Raw genomic sequence first — 21381 nt, forward strand, 5'->3', positions numbered from 1 at the left:
CCTGAATCCAATGCCAAAGATTTAGGGAGACAACTACCCTGTTCTCAGTTAGAATCCCTGTGCCTTCCACTGTCAGCCTCTTGAGACAATAGGGTGGTTTTTCTCTCCCTGGGGAGGATAGAGGGTCCAATTTCATTCTCTAATTAGAGTTTGGGTCCAAATCACATGCCCTAACAGAAGTTCTCCTTGTGAATTAGCAATGCTGGCCACATAGAAAGTTGTCTTTTTGCCATAAATTATGCAGAAGACCTACCTTAAGCTGAGATTCCATTCCTAAGTGTCTGAAGATTTTAATTTCATGCCCACTTATGCTGCTTGCAGGATGACTCTGGTCAGGTCACTTAACATTTCCATGGCCTCTGTGTCCGTACCTGTAAAAACAGGATACATTCTTTGAATCTGAGCAATGGAAGATGGAGAAAAAAGTTATTCTAACCCTGATCTATCAGTTGCTACACTGAATATCTGCCAAATGAAGTTTTACATTTTTTTCAGATTATATATCAATTTTCATTAAATATGTCTGAAATATTTTTGGTGATAATATAAAATAGATTTCATCAGTCTACAAGCACTGAGTTCTATTCTTTACTGCTTACCTTTTTCTCATTTCCTTTGCCTTTTGTTTTCAGCTTCATTACTTTTAATATTAAATGTTGATTCTGTAAAAATCCCATTTTTTACAAAGTGAATCAGGAGCAAGATCATAAGTGCCACAAAAAATAATTTTCACGAAAAAACCATTCATTTACTTAGGACTTTTATTTAAATATATATATGTACTTTGAATGATGGAGTGAAAGAAAAGCCAATGTTTCTCCTTTTATTCTTAATTTATAAATTAGGCTGAAAAAGAAGCCCCAATAAAAATTGGATAAATTACTCTCAAGAATCAGACAATATTTGCCATATACTTTCATTTGGTACACTTTATATTTTCACTAAAATACTTACATTCATTACGTTACATGACAAAGTACAAATCATTACATAAAAATGAGATTTTATTTTTTTCTGTCTTTGAGCCCTTCAGATGAAGTTACTACCGAAAATCAAATAACACTTGTCATGTGTTGTACATTAAATATCGCCTAAACTTATTTACATATTATGTCTACTTCTCTATTATATTAACTTTTCATTAATTATAAGTACAAACACCAAAATTAAATTGGTATCAAAACCCACAGTAATTTTCAACCTCAGTTTCCAACGTAATTCACATTATCACATACTTTTAAACAGAAAAAGCTTTAGCAAACATATCTCTTGCAAAGAATTCTAAGGTGCCAATAACTGAATAGCGGAGGCTTCTGGGTAAAATATATAGTTATTTTACACTATTCAAATTTTTAATAAAAAGTAGTAATTTGAAATTTTATATAACAGTATTACAAAATTCCATTGATAACCCGAAATCAGAACAACATTCAACCTTGGGTGTCTGTTACTTGCCAGGCATTATTTCTTTTCATTTAAAGAATGGATAGCAAACAGTCTGGGAGTAGGTAACAATTAAAATATAGAAGAAAGCCTGCCTCCTGTTTGTATTGAGTCAAACAAGCAGAAATTTGATTGGAGAGTCCGATTTCAACAGGAGAGGCTGGTCATATAGTACACGATACTTGGTATTTTCTTCTAATGAAAAGAATAAAGCCCTTGTGCCACCAGTTTGACGTTTACATAAATGTTTACCAAAACCGATTAGGGCACAGCTTCTCAAACTTGGCTGCCCAGCAGAATGGCCCAGAGTTTTAAAAAATACCAAGGCCTGTGTCTCACCCCCAGGGATTCAGCTTTAATTGGTACAAGGTGGGCTATTCTATCAGCTATTTTCTACTTCTTGGTGATCAGCCATCTGTATGGTAAGAATATTTTGATTGGTCAGGTCTTTGTGCTGCACTGAACTCTGCGTCGCAGTGCTTGCTGTGCAGAAAGGTCGGGTGCCTCTATTTGCCTTAATCCATTTTCCTCTCACTTCCTTACTCTTTCTCTAAGAGGAGGCAAGTGGCTGCCTCGGCAGCAGCGGTGGCCAAACATCACTAAAAATACCAAAGAAAGAACTAGGCTGCCTCCTGGATTAATTTACCATACTTTTTTCATTTTTCTCTACATCCTGCAAAAACTTTTCTTTATTTTTTGCAAGAAATAAACCATGAACTTATTGCTGAAAAAGCATAAGCAAGATGTTTTAGCACAGCTTCCCTGTCTCTTTGGGACAAGTTAGAAAATTCTGAAGCGAGCAGAAGCATAGTAAGTGCTTTCTTGTAAAGCTACTTCTGGGGAGGCGGGAGGCTATTGTAATGGTAAATTTCACTTCGAGAGGAAGAAAGGGTTGATAATCAATCAAAAACCAGGTATTCATTTGCGTGTTTGCAATTTTCTTACTATATTGTAAGACTATTTTAATGTTCTCTGTAAAATATGCAGAAAAAGTTTTGGGGGGGGTGTGTGTGAGAGAAAAGCAGTCTTGAGAGGGCCATTAAAAGAAGTAGTTTCAAACAGAGTGGAGAGATATGTACCACTCGGGGGCTTCAGTGAGAACCCGGAATTCCAGGAGAAGAATTTACATTCAGAAATGTTGAAGTGAAAAATCCTCCCGGTTCAGCATCTTGGAGTTAAGCTCCGAAGGACATTTTACGTCTGAAAGAATTGTTTTCTCAAAACCTCTCTTTTGGCCGGCGTGTGTCATGAAGGATGGGATAACTTGTGCTATAGAAGCACTGCTTTCCTGAATCTGCTTCAGACATTAAGATTTAACTCCAGGGATCATGTGTTTGGCATGATGAGGACCACAGAGAACTTCGATGAGAGTACTGCCGTACGAGACCCTACCCCCCCCCCCAAGGGAAGGTACGTTTATCTGGAAGCGTTCCTGCAGGGAGGAGCTCCCTGGGGTTTTACTTTGAAAGGTGGCCTGGAGCACGGAGAGCCATTAATCATCTCCAAGGTAGGTTTCTTTTTCCAATATTGTCTTTATTCAAATTGGTTTTTCAACTTTTAATCTTTTGTCAGATCTGTCAAAAATGCAAAAATAATGCTGAAGATTGCTTGAATATTGCTTAATTTACGGTTTCTGATTATATCTGGATATGTTTCTGATTCTATCTGGAAATATTTTGCATAGCTTGGTATTTGAAAGAAAAATGTGTCTAGCTCATTTATTCTGTGAAATCCCAGGGAAAAATTTGCTTGTTTGATGGATCATCTCTTTTTGTGAATGAAATAGTGTAGAACCAGCTACCACATGATCTTTTCAGTTATAAATCAGATTAGAGATTAACAGCGTGGTTAAGGCGGTGGCGTGGTATGTTGACGTCTGTGCGCCTTTATTTAGCATATGCCTAGAAAAATATCTGCTCTTTCTCCCTGTGGTTGAAAATATCTCGCATTCCAAAATATTTTAGAATTTGTAATTCTAGATAATTGATTACATAAATATGATTTATTGCTTTTTGCACACAGGAGAATTAAATCAGCTTTCAGTATAATTCAAGGGCAAAACACCATTTCTGCCTCTTCTATTTATCTATGTATTTAAACCAATTTTTAAACCTTGGTCATCCTGCAACATGCCTCAATTCTTTATCAATCTTTGGTGTGGGTAGGTATACCCATTGAATGAATCCTTTTTATGCATTAGACTTAATATTTCTGCTTTTCTTTTAAACTACAGAGATTAAGAGAGATTGCAGAGATTTATTTTAAAATTTCAGAACATTAACAGTCTAAAACAACAGAATATAAGAGCTTTTCACACATATGCATTACTCAGGAAACCTCTGTAATTGAGGCGAAAATTTTTTTTCGTTTGAGGGCAGGAAAGAGAAAAATATGCATTTTGCCTGAGCTCTGTTACCTATTTAAGGTTAATTTTCATATCCCCAAAAATGTGTGTTTTGAGAGAGACCAAAATGATTCTTACTGTGGATGATGCAGCGGAAACTGATTTTCAGCAGTCAACCAAGAGTGTGCAGGATACCACTCTAAGCTGTGTGACATTTCCTTATCTTTCCTAAGAAAACAAAATGTATGTGTATATGTGTGTATATCAGTTAAGAAGGCTTCCAGCTATAAGTAACTGAAAATCTGATTTATAGTGGCCTAAGTAAATTGAGGCTCGTTTTTCTCACATTACAAGAAGTCTGGAGGTAGGCTGTCCAGGCGAGGAGTAGCAGCTCAGCAACGTCAACAGGGACTTCGCTTATCTCTCCACCTTGCCATCCTTATGATGTGGGCTTTTGTCTTCATGGTTGCGTGATGGATGCCACACCTCCAGCATTGCATCTTCATTCTGGGCAGGGTTTTGGCTCTTTGTTTGGAAAGGGACACTCTCCCTATCAGACTTTTGCTTACGTCTCATTGACCAGAACTGTGCCACATAGCTATCCTCAGACCAATTACAGACCAAGGGGAATGAGATTACCATGACTAGTTTAAACCAGTCAGGATTTCTCTCCTGGATTCTGCAATGGGAACCTACCATTCCTGATGTCAAGGATTTTCTGCCCACTATTTGAACAAATTAGAGTTCTGTTTTCAAGAAAATGGAGGGAATGGGTGCTGGGTAGACAACTGAAAATGTCTGCCATAAACGTAAATATCTTCTCTGCATTTTAAAACTCTGGTTGTACATTCAATTGGCCTGGCCTTTAATGATAAGATATTATGTATCTGTACACTAGAGTATGGTGTGCTGTTGGACAGGCCTAATGTTACCATTAATGAGCCACTCCTCTATGTCTCCATTTTACCTGCAGAATGGGAGTATCCTATTATCTCCCTTATCGAAAGTGTGGGGGTTAAATGAGACCATGTGCTTAGAGCAGTTAGCATAGTGCCCGGCACACAGAAGGAGCTCAAAAAAATCTTAGCAAAGATTATGATTATTGCTTTTCATTGTTCTAGGGGACATCTGTACTAGGATACAGATTTGGCTGCTGTACAAACATCTAAAATAACAATAGCTTAAACAATATATGAGTTTATATCTCTCTCATGTAGCAATCTGAGCATAAGCCACACTGGAAGATGGCTGCATGGTGTCAGGGACTCAAGGCCCTTCTGCTTTCTTACTTCCCCCCTTGGGGTGATGCCCTCTCTACAAGGTCCAAGGTCATTTGCCACATCTGCCTTCCAGTCAGTAAGAAGTAGAAAAAGGGGAAAGAGAAGGTAATCTCTTTCCTTTCAAGGGTATAATCTGATGCAATCTGCTCTGTCCATTATGGTAGCCACCAGCCACTTGTGGCTATTTTCATTTCAATTAAAAGTAACTAAAATGAAATAAAATTTAAAAATCTGTTCCTTATATGCCCTAGCCAGACTTCAAGTACCACATGCTTCAAAGCTCTTGAATATCTCTCCCCATGCTGTCTGTCCAGCAAACTCATATTTATCTAAGCTCCATTTCTTCATCTCTCTGAAACTTTCCTGATTTTATCAAGCTGAGTTAGGTGGTCTCTCTTCTATACTCCTATAGAATGCACTTAGTACACTGTTTTTGTTTTTTATTTATGTTGATTGTCTTCTCAGAAGTCTAAGAGTCCCTTTAGGGCAGGGACTATTTTCTTTTCATCTCTACCACATTTAACTCAGAGCCTGGGTACACAAATATTTGTTTAGTAAATGAAAGGGCATGTGCTATGTCTTCATCTTGCATTTCCAGGATCTAGCAGAGTGCCTGGCACAGAGTGGGTGCTCAATAACTTTTATTGAATTAATAAACAAAGACAAAACAGAGCAGTGGGCAGTTTAAGCAGGGAGGCAGAGTCCCATGAGATGAGGATGCCAGGCAGATCTCCAGAGACAGAGCGTGTATCAGTCTCCCATTGCTGCTGTAACAAATTACCACAAACTTAGTGGCTTAAAACAATACAAATTTATTATCTTAAAGTTCTATAGGTCAGAAGTCTAACACAGGTCTCACTGGGCTATAATCAAAGTATCAGCAAGGCTATGCACCTTTCTGGAGGCTCTAGGAGAGAATCTTTTTCCTTGCCCTTTCCAGCTTCTAGAGCCTGCCCACATTCCCTGGCTCATGGTCCCTTCCTCCATCTTCAAATCCAGTGACAGCAGGTTGAGTCCCTCTCATACTGCATCACTCTGATCTCTAACTTCTGCCTCTCTCTTCCAAGTTTAAGTACCCTTGGGATTACATTGGGCCCACCAGGATAATCTCCCTATTTTAAGATCAGCTGAGTAACACCCTTAATTCCATCTGTAACCTTAGTTCTCCTTTGCCATATGACCTTACATATTCACAGTTTCCAGTGATTAGAGTGTGGATGTCTTTAGGGGGAGAGGGCATTATTCTGCCTACCACAAGGCATTTGAGCATTGATGAAAGTCCATATAATTAGGACAGTACTGAGGATGAGACTAAAGTGAAATTTAGTGGCTGATCGTGCATATCCCAGATCTTCTTTCTAGGACAATGAAAAACGTGCATATTAGCTCATACATTGCTAACCAAATGTCCACTGTTCCCCCAGAGAAGGGTGACCCCCACTGTAGGGAAGGGAAGGGGTAGTACACATTGAGTCATACATATGAAAGGCACGTACACTTCTTATTCAAAGCAATCATAAGCTGCCCGGTATGGACGACAATATAATGAATGAACTATCATTTGTCTTTAGGTACGAATAAGACAGCAGAATGAATGGAAACAAGGAAGCACAAAAGGGGAGCAATAAAAGAAATCATGTTCAAATCTCTTTCTTTGAGATTTAACATCTTTGAAAAGGAAAGGTGGGGTTGAGGAAAGAGCCTCTGTAATCTGTGAACTTCAAAAAGAAAGGGTAACTTTTAAAAAAAAATAGTGATTGTATGTGGAAGCTCAAGTAATTCAATAGTTCAGGAAGTTGGCAGCATGATTTTATTATGACTCACTCTGTATTGTGGCTGAGAAAAGCAGGTCCACCTGCCGTGGGGATGCACCTGCCCCCAGAGTTCCTAAATAGGTAAGAACTGTAACAACAGTGAACATCATCAACAACAGCTGGCACTTACCGAGTGCTTCCCATGTGCCAGGCTCTGTTCCAAGGGATCCACATGTGCTAACTCATTTAATTTCCAAACTCCACGAGGAAGGTAATATTATTATGCCACTTGTATACGTGAGAAACTGAGACACAGAATTTGAGTGTCTTTCTAAAGCTCTCATAGCTGGTAGGAACCACAGAGCTGGAATTGGAATCCAGGCATTCTGCTTCCCCAGAGTCCATGCACTTAACACACTATGCCGTTCAGTCACCATTGCCCACCAAATATTTGGCTCTGTTTAGATTCTAGAGCTATTATCTGGGTAAAATATAGGATTGATATATTGTTAAATATGGTTTTAAATTTGTTCGAGGAAAATAATTTAAAAAAACACAACTTAGTCCTATAAGGTCCCATAAAATAGATGTGACTACTGCTCAAGCAAATGCTTTAAGTAATTCAAGACCCGTTTGAGGAGGGTCCCCTTAGCAGTTCTCAGTAAGTATCTTTGTGGTGTCTTCACCAGGAGAGACATCTTTTTGTGCACTTCAAACATGGGCTTCAGAATTTAAGGTAAGCCATTGCCTGGGTCTCTCATGTCTCTTACGTCGTCGACACTCAGAGCACATGTTCCTGATTCCTACCCCTCTGGAGATATCTGTGCTCTAGCTGGACTCTCTTCTGTGCCATCTCATGTATAAATCCTGCTGGTTCCATCTTCCACACTATCACCCCTCCTTCTCTGAAACTCCTTCCACCTATAACACCACCAGCCTCTTCCTGTCAATCCAAATCACAGCCTTCCCTTAGGCTTTGTCTACCAAGGCTCGGCTCAGTAACCCTATCCCATCCCCATCTTCCCATTCTTTTTTTTTTTTTTTTATAATTTTATTTATTTATTTATTTTTTCCCCCAAAGCCCCAGTAGATAGTTGTATGTCATAGCTGCACATCCTTCTAGTTGCTGTATGTGGGACCCGGTCTCAGCATGGCTGAAGAAGCGGTGCGTCGGTGCGCGCCTGGGATCCGAACCTGGGCCGCCAGCAGCGGAGCGCGCACACTTAACCACTAAGCCATGGGGCCGGCCCCCCATCTTCCCATTCTTTATCTGTGGCGGTGTGTGTGCTATGTGACATCAGAGGCCTGATCAAACATATGTCCCTAGGCTTCCCGTTGGCTGACACTACTCAGATTTTAAAATGGAGTCTTTCATTGGTTTTTTCTAGCCTTAGTGATATTATCTAATCCCTCTGTCCTCTTTATAATTCCTCCTCTGGAAAGAATCATCCAAAACATCTTAATCAACCTGCCATTTAAAAGTGAAATGAACTGCTTTCCTGCACTGCTAGAAACCTTGGAAATAGAAACAGTCCGTAGGTTAGGAAATTACTCATTGAAAGATAATAAAATTGTTGAGTTTTCCTCATTTCTGGATTTTCTGTATCCATCTGTCCAGATTCAGTACTTTTCAACATTCTAGCTGCCTTAGTGCTCCTCAGTTTCAACACATTCAATCTCTCTTGGCCCATTTCTTCTGCACTAAAACGAGGATTATTTTACCAGCTCTTCAGCCATGGTCCCTGAATTCAATCTGAATTCATTTTTAGGCAGTTCCCAAGACCTTGGGCTAGTTTATTTAGTTCATCCAAAGTCATCTTTTTTGCCTCCTTCCGAGCACCAGGCTAGATCAGCTTGTTATCAGCCTTTTCACAGAGCCAATCCTTTCTGAGGTCCTCTCCTTACTTTCTTGCTTTTTCCTTTAACATCCTTTGCCCTTCATACCAGGGTAGCCCCATCTCTCTGCTGTCTTTAAACTAATTTGTTTGTTCCCTCACTGTTCCATCTCCCTTTGTCCTGTATTTGCACCAATTCCTCCTTCCTCTCATCTCGCCAGCACGTTTATTCATGCCATCTTCTGAGACAGGTAGTGGTTTGCATTTGGCATCCTACCAACAAACTGTAATCTGTTTAAAGCCAAATGAGTTTTACTCATGCTGTATATCCTACTTCTCCTAGAAAAATACTTCTCATTTCACACGCAACAAATGCTTAATAGATGTCAGATGATTTATAGGGTTTTAGAGCTATAAAGAATCTCAGCAATCATCTAATCTGACTTCCGCATTACACAGAGAGAAAACTGAGACACAATAGAGGTCATTTATTTACCAAGATGGTTTCTGCCTTAGCAAACAAATTTATGTGTGTGTATGTAAAGCTCAGCTAGTAAGGGAATAATTGCTTTCTGGTTGTGCCGTTCATACTTTCGTATGAATCCTAGCTCCCCTGTTAGGCCGTTAACTTCTAGAAACTAAGGACGTTTTCTCTCTCCCTCCCTCCCTCCCTCCCTCCCTCCCTTCCTTCCTTCCTTCCTACCTTCCTTTCTTCTTTCCTCTCTTTCTGTTATCCACAGTGCCTAAACAATGCATAACAGTGATGAAAATGTAAATGTATTAATGAATGAAGAGGCAGACAAATGAATATTAAAGAGGATCTTCTTAAAAATCTTTGTTAGAGAGAGTGTAGGGCAGTGTGCAAATATGATACTAGAAAAACCTGTTTAAAAAAGTAAGGCGAGTAAGTTGAGTTTGACTCTCAATTGAATGTCTTGTACATATTTAATGTTTGGTAAATGTCTGTTGAATTGAATTAGATTGAAAATAAAGAGAAATTTGTGGTTTTATTTGACTTTTTAGAAATTACCTAAACTTTGCTTATGTTGTTATGTCTTTTTAGACACAAACTAAGCTTGTGATACTATCAATGTTGTTGGAAACATCTTTTATTCAAGTAGCATTCTGAGGTGGTGTGCCAAATGGATCTTAGCATCAGTAAGAACTCTGCTTTGTTTTAAAGCTAATAGATTCCCCAGGCGTTGCCTCCTATGCAGGGAACACAATTTAAGAAATATTTGTCTGTCTTATTTTAGTGAACCCACAATGTGATTGGAGACACATAATGAGAGACTTTCTATCAATCTTTGAAAAAAACAAAACCTCACAGGACATTCTGGGTTTTAACTAATTCATAGACAGATTTTTCCACATCTCTTCCTTTGATGTACTTCCAAAGAGCAAACATCTTGATCCAAAGAGCTGCAGAGTCAGTGTTCTCCCACCCGGTCCATCCCAGGAGTCCATCCTTCTCTCACGCTCTGACATCCCAGGCTCTTCTCAATGAAACAAAATGAGGCAAAGATTCTCTGCCCAGTCCAAGCACTGTTTCTCCCCCTCTTCTAATGACTTTCCCTGCAAAAGATAACTTGTGTAGAATGGAAGTGACAATTCTTTCCTGCCTTCAGAGGAGGCTTTTCTAACTTTGCAGACTGATGTACAGAACACTCTGTCCTGGGCATCTGAGCCTGACTTTGCTCTTACGTCAACTGCATTTTTTCATTCCTCAGCCATTCATGCATCTATTCATTATATCCTTCTCCATTTTGAACTGAATTTTATCTTAGAGATTTAAAGTCTATTTTTAAATGCTCTTTGGTATGTTTGTATTGATTTAGGGTTGTAGTTTCTGTTATCTTTTTTTAGGCAAGGCTGTCCAGTGTAACAAAATACACATCCAGACAATATAGGACTTGGAGTGAAAATGAACAAGTTTCATTTCTATCATAGTCTTTACTGGCTATGTGACTGTGGGCAAGTAACTTAGCTTTCCTGGACCTCACTCTCCTTATCTTTAAAAATGGAGGGCCGGCCTGGTGGCATAGCGGTTAAGTGCATGCGCTCCGCTTTGGTGGCCCTGGGGGTTCACAGGTTCGGATCCCAGGCGTGCACCGATGCACTGCTTGTCAAGCCATGCTGTGGCGGCATCCCATATAAAGTAGAGGAAGATGGGCACGGATGTTAGCCCAGGGCCAGTCTTCCTCAGCAAAAAGAGGAGGATTGGTGACAGATGTTAGCTTAAGGCTGATCTTCCACACACACACACACACACACACAAAGCAAAAAAAAGATAAAAATCGAACATTCTCACCTAATGGAGTTCTTATAAGTATCCAGTGGATTAAACCAAATAACAGTGCTTTGAAATGGCAAAACACAATCCAGAGTTTAGTTATGATGATGTGGACTGGTGGGAGAATAACAGGTACTGAATACAAGGTAGCAACTCACATAACAAAGATAATACTTGGCTGATTTTCTGTATCATGACCAGCAGTCGCCACCTCACACTGAAACACTGAACAGATAATTCTCTGCCCTCGTGGAGCTTATATTCCAGTAGAAAGAGACTGGCAATAAATATATTTGTCCATGATAATTTCAGGATTGGTAAGTGTTATTTAAAAAAAACCGGAGGCTTTTCTAACTTGGCAAACTGATGTGCAGAACACTCTGTCCTGGGCATCTGAGCCTGAATTTGCTCTTACGTCAACTGCATTTAAAAAAACCAAACAATATGATTGGTTCCGAGTGGTAGTGTCTGCGGGGTGTAGGTATGGGGAGCGGAGTTTACTTTAAATGGGGTGATTAGAGAAGAGTTTTATGATAAGATGACATCTGAGCTAAGACTTGATAGATGAGAAATAAGAAATCAGACATGGAAAGAGGTTTATAAGTTGGGCTGAGGCAGGAAAGTCTTGGAATGTTCCAGAAATAAAAAGAAAGTCACTGTTATTGGAGCATGGTAAGTGTCTTAGTCCGTTCAGACTGCGGTAACAGAATATCATAGACAGAGTGGCTCATAAACAACAGAAATTTATTTCTCAGAGTTCTGAACATCAAGTCCAAGATCAAGATTTGACGTAGATTTGATGTCTGGTGAGTGCTCACTTCCTGGTCCGTAGATGACCATCTTCTCACTGTGTCCTCACGTGGCGGAAGGGGCAAGGGAGCTCTCTGGGGTCTCTTTTATAAGGGCATGAATCCCGTTCATGAAGGCTCCGCTCTCATGATTTAATCACCTCCAAAGACTCGTACCTACACATACCATCACACTGGGGGAATAGGTTTCAACATATGAATTTTGGGGGGATACATATTCAGTCTATAGCAGTTAGCAAGAGAGAGTGGTATGATATGAAAATGGAAAAGTAGGCAGGGGTCGGATCATATAGGGCCTTGGGACTTGGATGTTGTGGGAAGGACCTTGGACTGGATTTAAATGCAGGGTGTGAGGGTATATCACGTCATGAGTCTTTCTCTACTTATGGTGAGATGGACGGATTGCTTGTATTTAAACTCTGGGAGATTTTTAGTGCTGGCTCTTAAAGCCGCCTTCTCTTCTCTCCCTCATATACGTTTCTAGGACACTTCGCGGGTCTACGACAGGATAGGGTCTCCCAAAAGACAACTGTCAAAATTCATTGTAATTTATGGAACAATGCCCAAACAAACAGTATTCTTTTTTTTGATTAGAGGAGAAGGTTATTCTCCTCTACCCCATAACTGTTGATCTCTTGGGTTATTTTTCACTTTAAGTCAATAAGATTTGCTGGGGTTGCTTTTGTCACAGTAGTGTGACTAACTTTACTGAGGTCTTGCTCTGTAACAGGCACACTGCCTCACGTAAGCGTCACAAAACTCTGTGAGGTAGAGGTCCTATTATTATTTCCATTTTATAGATGAAGACACTGGGAGCTCCAGGGCCAGCCCGGTGGTGTAATGGTTAAGTTCACGTGCTCTGCTTTGGTGGTCTGGGGTTTGCAGGTTCAGATCCCAGGCGCGGACCTATGCACTGCCTATCAAGCCATGCTGTGGCAGCTGTCCCACATATAAAGTGGAGGAAGATGGGCACGGATGTTAGCCCAGGGCCAATCTTCCTCAGCAAAAAGAGGAGGATTGGCAGCAGATGTTAGCTCAGGGCTAATCTTCCTCAACAAAAAAAAAAAAAAGAAAGAAAAAAACTGGAGCTGGCTTAAGGTCATAAAACTATTTAGGTGTTGATCTCAGACTTTTTAAACTTTAAGTCTGAAAAATACTCTTTAAAGTAAAAACTGCATTGTCATTTTGTACTTCCAAAGAGTACTTCCATCTACTTTATCCCATGTCACGATAAACTGGGAGAAGTGGGATGTGTGAACTGTGAAAAGTCAGGCAGCTCAATGGTATTTCGAAGGCAGCTTGTGCTGTGAAATGAGGAGTGCACCCGAGATGTCAGCCTCGAGAATTAAACTGGACTCCCCACATCTTCCCAGACCCTGCTTCCTGCTACCTTTTACTTCTGTGAACTTCTAACCTGGGTCTCAGTTCACCTCTCTGATTGTTGGTTTTCAACTGGGATCTTGTGTTTCAGCTTAGTGCACAGCCATCAGCGTTGCCTTGGTTTCTCTATCATGCCTTTGTGTCCTTAACTGACTTAAACTCCCCACTCTCCACCAGCCTAAACCCTAAGGCTTGTCTCTTGGGCTGGATACGTTCCATTACCTGGATAAGCCGTGGTAAATGAAACCCTAACTTTCAAATCAGGCCTGTCACCCAAGGAGAAACACTGACTAAATGAACGTGTTCAACAGGGGCTGGATCCAGTTAGTACAGGAAATCAGACTTGAGGTTCAAAATGATAGAGCACTGATTTTCTGGGATACTTCAAATTCACGCTTCCCAACTTAGTGAAGAGACCTGGTTATGAGATCAGCACCACAACAGATGGTCTTTCATGGAGGAAGTGGCCATTGCACCAAGCTTTGTTTTGTTTGTCCCTTTCTCACTCTTGCTTAGTTCATAATATAGTGCCTCTGCTCTGCTCTTCCCGCTTGATCTCCTGCTTAGCTGGCTCTCTCTACTCCACCTGGTTGCACTGGTTCTATGACTCTCATTAGCACTCACCTTCCCTGAAAGGTATACTTTCTGGTTCTCTCAATAGTACATTCAATTGGCATAATCTTGGGCCTGCAATTGCTCAAAGCCATTGCTGCCTGGTAGGGTCCTAGCTCAACTGGACTCATCCCTCAGCCATTCTTGGCTCCTGGGAACTTGGTTCAGACAGATCCTAGAATTCTAAAGATCTCCAAATTTAAAAATAATTTTGATATGAATTCAGAATCAAAACACAGGCAATTTAAGTGAAATAACTGACTTTAGGTTAGTTGGACTAAGTGCTTAGCACTTTGGGTATTAAATTATATGCTGAGCCGCACATTTGCTAGAAGGTGGAAAGAAAGATTGGACTAATTGTCTTATTCTTTTCCTTTGAAAAGTTGAAATTTTTAATGGAGAAAGTTGTAAAGTCGTATGGGTATAATTTAAGCTTTTATCTTGTTGTGTATAGTTCTCTGAGAAGTTCACATTTTTTAGGCCTTGTCTCATGGAAACTGGGAAATGAGCTGCCAGAATTCAGACCCAGCATCTGGCTGGGTTCCAGAAATAAATACACGTTTTGGGTGGTGAGATGGAACATTAAAAGAATAGGAGTGTGAGCAAACTTTTGGGAATAAGAAGGCAGAAAATACTTGACGCTTTCATATTATTCCTTGATTTTTTTGTTTTGTTTTTCGTATTTTTACTTTTGAGTATTTACTGACGAGCAGCAGGTCAAAACCAAGGCAGCCATTCACCTAAGTATAAGCAGCAGGAAGGGTAAAAGAATTAGTCTTGTCCTTCAAGAGTGCATTCATAGTTGCGTAGTGGTGCTCTTGGCTCAGTGTTTACAATTAAATAAGGTGTTGGCACTCTCTTGAAAGAATAACTATCACAGTTTCCCATACATATGTAAGTCAATGAATTTGACCTTTAAGAAGAAACCGTTGGTGTGGGCCCTTCCAGTGGGCCAAGATGCATTGCAAATTTCTGAACCCAAGCACTATAAAGTACTACAGCCACCTCTCCTCTTTATAAGAGAAGGCACTATAAAGGAGAGAGGACTGCATGGTAGAAAGAAGGAAATGGACACATAATAACGATATTTATATTTACTCAGTTGCCTCTATGGCTCAGGCACCATGTTAAGTTCTTTTCTTTATTATTTTGTAGAATGAGATTTGTTTTTATATACGAGAAAAGGGGTTTTTCATAAATGAGGAAGCCAGGATTTACAGCTAAGTTACTTCATGCATTCACTAACACATTTAGTCAACACATTGTTTATGGAATGCCTAAAATATGACAGCATAGGGAAAACAGCAAACAAGGTCCCTGCACCCAAAGATGGCGAGCGTTCTGTTTCCTTTTACGCCACTTGAAGCTGACCCAGTGGCTGCCACACCCACATTCCCTCACCTTTCACTTCTGTGCACACTGGCTTCACTTCCAACTGTTAGCATCTGCATTTCTTGGCTGAAGGACTTTATTTTGCCTCCTCAATAGCACCTGGTTAATGATTCTGGGAGCAACCCTCAACCCATGACTGAGTGGAGTTGGTGGATAAACAGCCCAGCTCTCTTAGCCCTCGGACGGGATAACTCTGAGGTGTGTGTTTTCTACTAGCTCTTAGAGTTGCCCCTGCAGAATTAAGCTGCACTTGTCCACGTTGTAGCTGGCTTGATAATGCATCTGTATGGACTGCCTTTCTTTCTCTGACCTTTTCTGCCTACTTCCCTCTGTTTTCTTTACTTCCCAGATTAACTACTTGCCACCATTGAAGAAGTGGTTAGTAAGTGAAAGCCAGAACCTAAAGTCTAATGTAGATCTGTTCCAAAGTCTATGGTCCTTCCACTCTGCTATGGAACTCAAGCAGGAGAAATCCCATAGTATCTTTTTTTTTTTTTTTAATTTTTTGTTTATTGCAGTAACATTGGTTTATAACATTGTAAAAATTTCAGGTGTACATCATTATACTTCTGTTTCTGCATAGATTACATCATGTTCACCACCAAAATACTAATTACAACCCATCACCACACACATGTACCGAATTATCCCTTTCACCCTCCTGCCTCCCCCCTTCCCCTCTGGTAACCACCAATCCAATCTCTGTCTCTATGTGTTTGTTTATTGTTGTTATTATCTACTACTTAATGAAGGAAATCATACGGTATTTGACCTTCTCCCTCTGACTTATTTCACTTTGCATTATACCCTCAATGTCCATCCATGTGGTCACAAATGGCTGGATTTCATCGTTTCTTATGGCTGAGTAGTATTCCATTGTGTATATATACCACAGCTTCTTTATCCATTCGTCCCTTGATGGGCACTTAGGTTGCTTCCAAGTCTTGGCTATTGTGAATAACGCTGCAATGAACACAGGGGTGCATGTTCCTTTACAAATTGGTGTTTTCAAGTTCTTTGGATAAATACCCAGCAGTGGAATAGCTGGATCATATGGTAGTTCTATCCTTGATTTTTTGAGGAATCTCCATACTGTTTTCCATAGTGGCTGCACCAGTTTGCACTCCCACCAGCAGTGTATGCGAGTTCCCTTCTCTCCACATCCTCTCCAACACGTGTTGTTTCCTGTCTTGTTAATTATAGCCATTCTGACGGGCGTGAGGTGATATCTCATTGTAGTTTTGATTTGCATTTCCCTGATAGTTAGTGATTTTGAACATCTTTTCATGTGTCTGTTGGCCATCTGTATATCTTCTTTGGAGAAATGTCTGTTCAGCTCTTTTGCCCATTTTTTAATTGGGTTGTTAGTTTTTTGTTGTTGAGATGCATGAGTTCTTTATATATTTTGGAAATTAAGCCCTTATCAGATGTATGGTTTGCAAATATCTTCTCCCAATTGTTAGGTTGTTTTTTCGTTTTGTTGGTGGTTTCCTTTGCTGTGCAAAAGTTTTTAGTTTGATGTAGTCCCATTTGTTTATTTTTTCTATTGTTTCTCTTGCCTGGTCAGACATGGTGTTTGAAAATATGTTGCTAAGACTGGTGTCGAAGAGCGTACTGCCTATGTTTTCTTCTAGAAGTTTCACAGTTTCAGGTCTTACATTCAAGTCTTTAATCCATTTGGAGTTAATTTTTGTGTATGGTGTAAGGTAAGGATCCACTTTCATTTTTTTTGCATGTGGCTATCCAGTTTTCCCAACACCATTTGTTGAAGAGACTTTCTTTTCTCCATTGTATGTTCTTGGCTTCTTTGTCATCCCATAGTATCTTAAACCTAATATTTTCTTGGGTGCTGAGAAAAGGAGGAATTCATTCCTAGATCTGGTGTTTTGCAATTCTCTTTCATCTTTTACCTTCTCACTGATGGGCATGCCTTTCTCTTTTTCTCCACTGAATGGGTTGATGAGCCACATTCTGTTTTAATGATCACTTTTTTCCGTATCAATTAAGCACCAAGAGATTTCATCCTCCCCTCTGAGAGGGAGATCCAGTCTCTCCTTTTTTCTATAGGTTCTTCTATTCTATAGGTTTTATAGGTTAGTGGGTAAGGAAAATGTGGTCCTCTGAGCAGAATAGACAGAAAATTATATCTGATTTTTTGGGGCTGTCTGAGCATAGCTTCTTTTCTAGAATTTTATTTACATTACTTCTTCTCTATCTCAATTCATACTATAAATGTAGCACAAGAAGAAAAGTGGACAGCATACTGTTTTTAAGCCCAGAATATTAGATAGTGTAACATGGCAGTGGTATGAGGTTTGGCACCTAAGCAAGCAATAAAATATAACATAATTTCCAACCCATCCCAACCCCAAAATAGCAGAATAACTTTCAACACTAAAATGCGGTTTCCTTGCATAACTTGTACCGCTGCCAAATTCAATACAAGAAGCTTCTTTTCTTTTGGAGCTGTTTCCCCACAATATGAATATTCTTTGACTCCCTATGTTGTCCTTCCCCAGTTTCCTTGTTTTTTGCTTAGTTCCTTGAAGACTGACAAACAGTAGCTTCATGTGACAGCCATTAGTCTGCCTTAAACTTCAACTTGATCTTGAGTGGATAGAATAATGAATAGATTTCATGTACCATAATTCATGTTGTCGGCTATATGAAATTGGCAGTTCAAGAGAAACTAAATATGCTTCCAGTCCTCTCTTTTCTAAATTCATATTTGAATATAATAATGCAAAGGCATTGTTTCAGTTAAAGCCCTTTTATAGCAGTCTGAACTCGGAATAAGTGAGCAATAAACATATACTCTATCAAAAAACAAAAAGTAAGCAAGATAAGTGTTTGCTTCTTTGTGTTAGTGGAAATTAATAAGCGTTTTAAAAAATTGTGTTTGTGTGTGTGTATGTGAGCATAGAGAGTGGCATTTCATCACAAAGAGGAAGGTCTTGGCAAGTCAATGTTCATTTTAACCTCATGACATTGACTGCTGAACACATTTATGCCTACCCTAGGTCCAGGGAGGCAGTGGAATAGAATATAGATTCAGAAAGTAGTACAGAGGGGCCGGCCCCATTGCTTAGTGGTTAAGTGCTTGTGCTCCACTACTGGCGGCCCGGGTTCAGATCCCGGGCACGCACCGACCCACCGCTTCTCCGGCCATGCTGAGGCCGCGTTCCACATACAGCAACTAGAAGGATGTGCAGCTATGACATACAACTATCTACTGGGGCTTTGAGGAAAAAGAGGAGGAGGATTGGCAATAGATGTTAGCTCAGAGCCGGTCTTCCTCAGCAAAAAGAGGAGGATTGGCACGGATGTTAGCTCAGGGCTGATCTTCCTCACACACACACAAAAAAAGTAGTACAGAAGAAAACCATCTCCCATCCTCCCATCTCTCAAGCAGGGGGAACGATGCATTCCTTTTTTGTGTGTGTGTGAAGAAGATCCGCCCTGAGCTAACATCCATGCTAATCCTCCTCTTTTTTTTTTTTTTTTTTTTTTAAGATTTTATTTATTTATTTTTTCCCCCCAAAGCCCCAGTAGATAGTTGTATGTCATAGCTGCACATCCTTCTAGTTGCTGTATGTGGGACTCGGCCTCAGGATGGACGGAGAAGTGGTGCCTCAGTGCGCGCCCGGGATCCGAACCCGGGCCACCAGCATCGGAGCGCGAGCACTTAACCACCAAGCCACGGGGCCGGCCCAATCCTCCTCTTTTTGCTGAGGAAGACCGGCTCTGAGCTAACATCTATTGCCAATCCTCCTCCTCTTTTTTCCCTTTTTCTCCCTAAAGCCCCAGTAGATAGTTGTACGTCATAGTTGCACATCCTTCTAGTTGCTGTATGTGGGACGTGGCCTCAGCAGGGCCAGAGAAGCGGTGTATTGGTGCGCGCCCGGGATCCAAACCCCGGCCGCCAGTAGCAGAGGGCGCGCACTTAACCACTAAGCCACGGGGCCAGCCTAAGATGCATTCTTTTTAGTTAAAATTCCTTGGTTTGCCCTATTTAGGCTGTCATTTCATGGAGATTAAAAATGCACATCTCTGAGGCCGGCCTGGTGGCATAGTGGTTAAGTTCCCGTGTTTCGCTTCAGTGGCCGGGGTTTGCAGGTTCAACTCCTGGGTGTGGACCTACACACCACTCATCAAGCCATGCTGTGGTTTCACCACACGTACAAAATAGAGGAAGATGGGCACAGATGTTCGCTCAAGGCCAATCTTTCTCACACACATACAAGAAAACCGCCTTTCAATACATCACTGGCGGGAATGTAAAATAGTACAGCCACTTTGTAAAAACAGTTGGCAGTTTCTTAAAATGTTAAACATAGAGTTACCTTATCATCCAGCTATTATTCTTCTAAGTACATACCAGGAAAAATAAAAACATGTCTTTACAAAGACTTACTCAAATGTTCATAGCCACATTGTTCACAATAGTCACAAAGTGGAAAAAAATCTGAATGCCATCCACTGGATAAACAAAATGTGGTGTAGCCATATAATGGAATACTATTTGGCAATGAAAAGGAACTGAATACTGAAATATGTTACAACATTGATGAACCTCAAAAATATATGCTCAGTTAAAGAAGCCAGATACAAAATAACAATATATTATGTAATTCTGTTTATATGAGATGTCCAGAAGAGGCAAATCTATAGAGACAGAAAGTAGGTTAATGGTTGCCTAAGGCTAGGGACGGTGATGGAGAATGGTTATAAATAGGTACCAAGTTTCTTTGTGAGGTGATGAAAATGTTCTGAAAGTAGATCACAGTGATGCTTACGCAATTCTGTAACTATATTAAAAATCAATGAATTGTAATGATTGAATTGTACTTTTTATTCTGGTAATAAAATTAGAAGAAACAAAAAAAGAAAAAGAAAATAAGAATCACAAAGTAGATTATTACTTGCCATGTTAAGCACTCAGTATTGATTCAGTTAACTGAACCTTCAAGTAGTAGAGAAGATGACCAAAATGAAGATCTAAAAAACATTGCATTGTCCTAACTATTTACGGAATCAGGACAATCTAAAAAGTTGTTCATAAGGCAACCTAGGGAATGAGATAGAATGAAGCCTTCTGGTTCCCCAGTGAGGAAGCTCTCAACGAGGAAAAAGAGGGCAACTGCTGTCCTTTTGTGTTTTTATGGAGATTTCATTACATAGTCATGATTGACTAAGTCTTTGGCCATTGGTGACTTATTCAATCTCAAGCCCCCCTCCTCTCCTTGGAAATCAGGGGCTGGGACTGAAAGTTCCAACCCTCTAACCACATGGTCTTGTTTCCTAGTGACCAGCCCCCATCCTTAGGTTCTTTCCAAAAGTCACCTCATTAACATAACAAAAGACACCTTTATTACTTCTAACGCTTAGGAAATTCCAAGGGTTTTGGGAGCTGTGAGATAGGAACTGTGAATGAAGACCAAATATATATGAGAAATATATTTTCGTCATTCAGATGACCAAAGAAAAATATCTTTCTTATAAACCAGAACATAGCAAAGGGAAAGGATTATTTAAGAATAATATTGGGACCAGGGAAGATAAAAGCTGGATTCACTTGATTTCTAACACCAAAATAAAGCCAGATGAATTAAAGATTCACATATAAAAAGTGAAATAAATTTACTTCACGTATTTCTGTATTGTCTGAATTCTTTCAGAAAGCATATTTTTCTTCAAATTTTTTTTTGTGTGTGAGGAAGATCAGCCCTGAGCTAACATCCGATGCCAATCCTCCTCTTTTTTGCTGAGGAAGATTGGCCCTGGGCTAACATCCGTGCCCATCTTCCTCTACTTTATACGGTATGCCGCCACAGCGTGGCTTGATGAGCGGTGCATCGGTGCACGCCTGGGATCCGAACCTGTGCGCCCCGGGGCACCAAAGCAGAGCATGCGCACTTAACCGCTGCACCCCCAGGCTGGCCCCTCAAAATTTTTTTGATGATGGTGAAATATACATACCATAAAATTTACCGCTTCAGTCATTGTTAAGTGTACATTTCAGTGGTATTAAGTACATTCATTGTTGTGTAACCATCTATCTCCAGAAATTTTTCATCTTCTCAGACTGAAACTCTGTACCCGTTAAACAACTCTCCATTCTCCTCTCTCCCCAATCCCTGGCAACCTCTCCCCACAATTCTACTTGCTGTATCTATAAATTTGACTACTCTAGGTACTTCATATAAGTGGAATCATACAGTATTTGTCCTTCTATGACT

General features: G+C 40.2%; 1 protein-coding gene across 6 annotated transcripts in view; it reads left to right on the forward strand.

Annotated features, from left to right (window-relative positions):
* The first annotated feature begins 2200 nt into the window (after positions 1 to 2200).
* Positions 2201 to 21381, forward strand: part of SHROOM3 (shroom family member 3) — a 316032-nt gene continuing 296851 nt past the window's right edge. For 4 of the 6 annotated variants that reach the window (XM_058547303.1, XM_058547305.1, XM_058547304.1 and 1 more), the window contains exon 1: positions 2201 to 2950. In XM_058547303.1, coding sequence (XP_058403286.1) covers positions 2783 to 2950 — 168 coding nt within the window. In that variant the 5' untranslated portion in view covers positions 2201 to 2782. The remainder of the gene's footprint in view (positions 2951 to 21381) is intronic. The other 2 variants (XM_058547307.1, XM_058547308.1) reach the window with 1 other exon arrangement.

The sequence above is a fragment of the Diceros bicornis genome, chromosome 8, assembly GCF_020826845.1.
Source record: "Diceros bicornis minor isolate mBicDic1 chromosome 8, mDicBic1.mat.cur, whole genome shotgun sequence".
Lineage (NCBI taxonomy): Eukaryota > Metazoa > Chordata > Mammalia > Perissodactyla > Rhinocerotidae > Diceros > Diceros bicornis.